This window comes from Muscardinus avellanarius (assembly GCF_963383645.1).
Source record: "Muscardinus avellanarius genome assembly, chromosome: 3".
NCBI classification, from domain to species: domain Eukaryota; kingdom Metazoa; phylum Chordata; class Mammalia; order Rodentia; family Gliridae; genus Muscardinus; species Muscardinus avellanarius.
The window spans coordinates 128,365,961-128,373,217 of NC_137788.1; the positions used below are offsets into that span (position 1 = coordinate 128,365,961).

Consider the following 7,257-nt stretch of genomic DNA (forward strand, 5'->3'; position numbering starts at 1 on the left):
ATGGTTTCTGTCACAGTGTATCAGTGTGTTTATTTTTCTATCTGTGACAAGGCTGTGAGCCTCTTAGGTACCACATCTCCATCTTGACATCTCTCATACCTAATGTGGTACCTGTTTTCCAGGATACCCTCAATCAGTGTCTATTCTAGCTGGGAATAAAAATGCTGAAGAATTTGAGAGGATTGCTAAGGCTTCCCAGAGCCCAGAGAGCATTTTTACAACAGTAACAACCAAACCCTTCCCCATGCACACATATTTTTCTCATTGTTTTAATTATTAAAAATACTTTAAGCACAATCAAGGAAATGTTTGGAAGGAAAAATCACATAGCCTCAACATCTTCACACATCATTGTTTCATTGTTTTCTGTTTTGTTATTATCGACATATGAGAATTTTGTCTGGTTGCAATCACAGCAAAATACATTCTGCTTTCTTTTCACTTAATGTGTTATCATGCACATTTTTTTCCTAAATATGAGGCTCCATTCTTCATTTTTAATAATTGCATGGTGTTACATCCACTGATTGTGCCAGAATTTCCCCATACTTTGGACATTTTGTTTTAAATCTTCTAGAATTTCATTATTGTAAGTGTTGTAATGCAAATTACTTATATTGCTAAAAATAATGTGCTTATACAAGACATAAATAAAATCATAAAGGGCAGAAATATTTGAACAACTTTACAAGAACTCAAAATTCTTCTCTTCTTTTGAAAATCCCAAAATGTGTTTCTGTAGCATGGCCCTCCCTGAGTCTCTCTGACCCTCCTCCATTGATTCTTAGAGGGAAATGAAGGAGCTGCATGTTTATGAATATTGTGATTCCTGAATTTGAGGAATACCTCTGAGGGGAAAAACCAAGATATGAGCGACCTGGGCTTAAGTCCTGCCTCTGCCTTAGGTGTATGAGCTCATGCTCATCATTCAAGACTTCTCAGACCTCAGTGGTTTCATCTGCAGAGTGAAGCTGGAGATTTGCACACTGGCTCTTATGAGGGTCATGTGGGATCATGGGCATGAAAGTGGTTTTGTAGGTCCTGACAATTTACATGGATATGTCACACCACTGCGTGTTACCATGGTTACCGCTTTAACTGGATGCTGCAGTGTCACCTCTAAGACCCTTATGGACCTCTCAGAAGTCCTCTAGAGCTTGACAGATGTATGTTTGTATCTCAGCTATATAACTTGCAAGCCACAGGATCGTAAACAGACAAGTACCCTAACCTCAGTCTCCATATCAGAAAAGTGGGTTAATGATTTCTGACCCCAGGAAGCCCCCTGAGAACCAACACTTGATGGCTACTTGACATTTATTAATTGGCTTCCCTATCCCTTCTTGTGCAAGCCCTTCTAATCCCCATTGGTCACTTTAGATCACCAACCAGATGGGCCAGTTAACTTGGAGAAACTCTTAACTGTTTCATAGTTAACACTCAAGTCCAAACCCTTGACTCTACAGGGGATAGATAAGGACCATGGGAGACTGAATTAAGCATTGACCATGATTAGAAGAAAATTCCATGACTCACCTAACAGAGGACAAGTCCCCAGGGCCATGCTTCATGAGCATTAAGAGTAAGCTGGAGCCAGGCATGGTAATGCATACCTTCAATCCCAGCTACTTGGGAGGCTGAGGCAGGAAAGTGGCAAGTTCAAAGCCAGCCTGGGCAACTTAGCAAGACCCTGTCCCCAGAATCTGGGTTGTAGCTCAGTAGTAGAATGCCCCTGGGCTCAATCCCCAGTAGTGGGGCAGGGAAGCTGGAATGGTTGACAGCTTTTAACAGAGATCTAGACTTCACAATGAGAAGCGTGTCTGTATGTATCTGACCCTAGCAATTTGTCTCATTCTTAAGCTTGTGGCATAAAGCCCAGCTATGACGTAAGTACATCAGTGAAGGTCCTAGGTACTGTGAGGCTGCAGCCCCCAGTGCGGAGGTGGGCACCCCTTGCCTGTATACACAGCCCTTCATTTCTTTAGAACACCTCCAGTGAATGCTTTCTTGAGCAGCCATGGTGCCAGGTGATGGGGGTGCAGAGATTCAGATTGTCACCGTCCAGAACAGCAGCTACAAGTAGGATAAGGATGCAGAGAAGCCAGCACAGAGCATGCCAGGGAGAGTGGGTAGCACCAAGGCAGACAGGACAGTCATGCCTGAGCCGAGCCCTCAAGTGTATGCTGAAGTGGATGAGGACAAGGGGGCAGCGTTTCCTATGTCAAGGAGGCAGCTCCTGAGCGTGTAAGCGTGCCTCTCCCTTTGCAGCACTTGTTTATTACGTGATTGTAATTTCCCTTAATGAAACCCTATGCTTGCCGGGCCTGGTGGCACACGCTTGTAATCCCAGCATTTGGGAGGCTAAGACAGGAGGATCGCGGTTCACCAACAGCCTCCGCTACTTAGTGAAGCCCTTTGCATCTCAGTGAGACCCTGTTTCAAAATAAAGAATATATATATATATGGCTCAGGGTGTAGCTCGGAGGTAGAAAACCCTGGATTCCATCCCCAGTACCACACCAAAAAAAAAAATAAAAAATAAAAAGTCTGTGCTCCTTGGGGGCCAGAAAGTGTCTTGTTTATCTGTGAGTGACCACTGCTTAAGTAAGTGCCAGTGTTGGTAGAATGGATGGATAGACAGACACAGGATACTAACCGGCTAGGGAGAACCTCTGTGTTATAACTGGATGGTAAATTAGCTCATGTGTCATGAACTGTACCTTCATGTCTGTTCTAGCAGATCCAGTGCTGCTTCTGATGATATGGTGTGCGTTATGTTCCCTCTCCAGGCAGCAGGAAATGCCGTGAAGAGAGCCTCAGACAATCTGGTTCGTGCCGCCCAGAAGGCAGCATTCGGCAAGGCTGACGATGATGACGTCGTCGTGAAAACAAAGTTCGTGGGGGGCATTGCTCAGGTCAGTGATTAAGTCTACAGTAGTGTTTATTCTCAAGATCAAGTAGGCACACAAAATAACAGTGGCCTAAATAAGATGGAAGCTTGTTTCTCTTCATGGAACTGTCTGGGTATAAGCAGTCTAGGGATAGTGTGATGGTTCCTTCATGTTTGAGACCCCGATCTCATCTGCCTCATTACTCCACCAAGACATTGCCCTTAGCTACTTGGTCCAAGATGTCTCAGTTACCACCTCAGCCTCTATCTCCCAGGAAGAGGGAAAGGAGGGGTGGTCATGACCTGAAGTTGCGTACATCACTTCCTCTCGCATACAATTGGTGAGTACGTAATCATATGGCCAACTTAGCCGAAGACAAGACTGGGAAATGTAATTTCCATTTCTGAATAGCCACATGCCTAGCCAGAAATCAGGAATTCCACTATAGAAAAAGAATGGAACAGAAATTAGAGGGCAACAATGTTATCATTTAAATAAAATGATGAGCCGGGCGTGGTGGCGCAGGCTTGTAATCCCCACGCTTGGGAGGCTGAGACAGGAGGATTGCACGGGTTCGAAGCCAGCCTCAGCTACTTAGTGAGGCTTTCAGCAACTTAGTGAGACCCTGTTCCCAAATAAAATATTAAAAAGGTCTGGGAGTATAGCCCGGAGGTAGAAAACCTCTAGGTTCCACCCCCAGTACCACCAAAAATAAAAAAATTTTTAAAATAAAATGATGTAAGCCAGGCATGGTGGTGTATGCCTGTAATCTCTGTACTTGCTGAGACAGGAGGATCGCAGGTTCGAAGCCAGCCTCAGCAACTTAGTGAGGCTCTCAGCAACTTAACAAGACCCTGTTTCCAAACAAAAGATAAAATAGGGCTGGGGGGTGTATCTAGGAGGTAGAATGCCCCTGGGTTCTAGCCCCAGTCCCACAAAAATAAATAAATAAATGTATGTATTTAGCTGCCCCCTCTCCGGCACCTGTATCTACTCTCACAGATAACTTAGTTCTAAGCATACATGAGATTGGCTTAGGCAAGATTTCGTGCTCAGGCATGGGAGTGAGGATGGGACTCCAGGAAATCAGGATTGCAGGGGTTTTTGTTTTGGTTTGGTTTGGTTGGGTTTGGTTTTTTTCTGGGGGGGGGTCGGTACTGGAGATGGAACCCTTCTACCTCTGGGCTACACTCCCAGACCTATTTTATATCTTGTTTGGAAATAGAGTCTCACTAAGTACCTGAGGCTGGCTTCGAACCTCTGCGATCCTCCTGTCTCCGCCTCCCAAGCACGGGGGTTACAAGCGTGCGCCACTGCACCCAGATAGAATGATTATTGATGCACTACTTTCATTAGAAATTCCACAGTGAAGGTTCTCTGATCACATAAATGTGGAAAATATAGTTACTCCGTAACCCATTTTAGTCACAGTACTTGCTAGAACTTACTTGGCTTTTCTGAACACAAACTTGCTCTTTTCATATAACAACTATTGCTAATATTCCTCAGGTCACATCTCAGACGCATAAATTAAATATAATAATCTGCAGCCAGGCGTGGTGGCGCACGCTTGTAATCCCAGCATTTGGGAGGCCGAGACCAGAGAATCGTGGTTCGCAGACACCCTCAGCTACTTATGCCCTCCCCAGATTAGTGAGACCCTGTTTCAAAATAAAGAATAAAAAACAGGGCAGGAGCTGTAGCTCAGAGGTTAAATGCCACTAGATTCCATCTCCAGACCTGCAAAAATAAATAAATAAATAAATAAATGATCTGCTCTTTGAATCTATCCATGGGTTTCATATCTTTGGATTCAACAAACCATGAATCAAAACTATTCAGAAAAAATACCCAGCATTTGTTTTTGTTTGGGGGGGGTGTTTGTTTGTGTGTTTGTTGTGGTACTGGGAATTGAACCCAGGGGCATTGTACCTCTGAGCGATTTTTTTATTTTTTTGTTTCTTTTTTATTTTGAAACAGGATCTCACTAAGCTGTAGAAGGCCTCACTATGTAGTTGAGGCTGGCTGCGAACCTGAGACCCTCCTGTCTCAGCCTCCCAAGTGCTGGGATTATAAGCATGAACCACGCCCAGCTTAAAACCCAGCAGTTGTACTGAATATATATAAGCTTGCCCCCCTTGTCATTATTTTCTGAACAATATAGTATAACATGTCATTGATGTTGTACTTGACACTAAATACTTTAGGTAATCTGGAGATAAAGTATACAGGAGGATGTGATTAGATTATCTGCAAATATTGTACCATTTTATCTAAGGGTCTTGGGTATCCATGGATTTTGATATGCATGAGAGGGGATGTCCTGGAGCCATTTCCCCAGATACCAAGGCTACTTGTACCATCTAGTGGCTGCAGGTACCAGCTTTAGCTTCAAGCACCCCGGGCTGGGTGCTTCTGATTAGCTGAGTGGCTCTGGGAAGGTATACCACACCTCTCAGTATCAGGTTGGTTCTCTTTGGAGAAATAGGACTTGCTGTTACTTCACAATCCATGGAGATCGACAGGACAGCCATGCAAAGTGCCCACGCCAAGCCTGGCGTGCAGGAGGGTGAGTCGATGTTAGCCAAGTCAGTGGCAGGAGTCAGCATGTTTGCTTGGTTGGCTGGGACAGTGGTCTCAAAACCCAAACCATGGCAGAGGCTGATGTCCAGAGGTAGGCACACCACTGGCTGTGCTCTGCCGCATCCCATGGGGCAGGGAGTCCTTAAAGAGCACCAGAAGCCAGGCATGGTGGCGCACACTTGTAATCCCAGCATTCGGGAGGCAGAGACCAGAGGATGGCGGTTCTTGGCCAGCCTCAGCTACTTAGCGAGGCCCTTTGCAACCCAGTGAGACCCTGTTTCAAAAATAAAAAGACTAAAAACTAGGGCTGGGTGTATAGTTTGTAGGTAGAATGTCCCTGGGTTTCATCCCCGGTACCACACACACACACACACACACACACACACACACACAAAAAAAAAAAAAAAAACATTAAATTATTGGGCTGATTGTTCTTTTTCTAGATCATCGCTGCTCAGGAGGAAATGCTAAAGAAAGAGCGAGAACTGGAAGAAGCAAGGAAAAAGCTAGCCCAGATCCGCCAGCAGCAGTACAAGTTCCTGCCCACCGAGCTGAGGGAGGACGAGGGCTGAGGCCGGGCGGGCTGGCGGGGAGCCCAGGAGACAGCCCTGGAGACGGACAGACAGTCGCCTGGAAGCTGCTCGCCTCCCCAAGCGGGCATGAGCCCCGAGCCCCGAGCCCCGCTCTCACTCTGTCCTGCCGGCACCGGCTGCATGACCGACCGTGACATCCCACGGTACAGTGTCCCACCCACAGACCCTCCGTCGCCTCCCCTCGTGCCTCGCCAAGTCTCAGGAGAGAGGGGCGCACATTTCGTGGACTGTTACCAAAAAAAACCAAAAAAACGAAGTCAGTATTATGTCGTGGTCACCGTTCTCAGACGCCTTTGCTCTTCCTGGTCTTTCTCAGCCTGCCGCTGGCCTATGTGAAATCGTACGAGGGAAAAATAATGGCCGCGGGGAATCACCAATGTCATAGCTACTCATAGATACGCTTCTCCCTCTCAACAGAAGACAAAGGTGGAGTTGGACATGGTTCATGAAAGCCAGAAACAAACCCAGGTGGACTCTGGGTTAGGGCCCTGGCTCACCCAGGGGTGGAGAATCCCCGCTCCTGTCTGCACGCTTTCTTGCCCCAGTGTGTAAGCTCCTTGTACAATCTAGACCCATCTTGTATTCTGTGGCCCAGAAAATCAAATGGTTATTTTTTTTTTTTTTCCATAATCCAAAGGGCAGAGCTGCGGGAGCCTGTCAGGGCTTGGTGAGCAGGGACTGGAATAAAGTGCGTGGGCTCTTGACTTTGCAGAAACTGTCTGAGTTCATACAGATCCATGTGCACAGACCCTGTCCCCACAAGAGTCAGTGTGACTGCCCCTCCAGCGTGCAGGCGGGGCTGCGGGAACCAGGCGGCTCAGGAGACTCAAGATTCATGACTGAAAGGCACCTGCTGAGAAATTTCTCCCCCGACATCCTTCCCAAGAAGGATTGTTTTTTCTGGTTTTGCCTTTTTGTTTTGTTTCTTGTAGGACTGGGCGTTCTACCTCCAAGTTATACCCCCAGCCCTTTTTGTTTTTTGTTTTAAAACAGGGTCTTGCTGGGTTGCTGAGAGCCTTGCTGCATTGCTGAGGCTGTCCTCGAACCTATGATCCTCCTGTCTCAGCGTCCCAAACAGAGCTTACAGGTGTGCGTCAGCACAGCTGGCTTTTCTATGTCTTAATATCCCTCAAATTCAGATACATCGTAAAATCAACATGAGCCTTTAACCAGATAGTTCTGCTTATTCA

The 7,257-nt window shown here is 46.3% G+C and overlaps 1 protein-coding gene across 4 annotated transcripts in view; it reads left to right on the top strand.

The window, feature by feature from the left end:
- Positions 1-6,127, top strand: part of TLN2 (talin 2) — a gene marked incomplete at its 5' end in the record, with an annotated part of 195,398 nt that extends 189,271 nt beyond the window's left edge. For all 4 annotated transcript variants that reach the window (XM_080692222.1, XM_080692223.1, XM_080692224.1 and 1 more), the window contains 2 exons: positions 2,790-2,915; positions 5,918-6,127. In XM_080692222.1, coding sequence (XP_080548348.1) covers positions 2,790-2,915; positions 5,918-6,046 — 255 coding nt within the window. In that variant the 3' untranslated portion in view covers positions 6,047-6,127. The remainder of the gene's footprint in view (positions 1-2,789; positions 2,916-5,917) is intronic.
- Between the last annotated feature and the right edge of the window lie 1,130 nt (positions 6,128-7,257).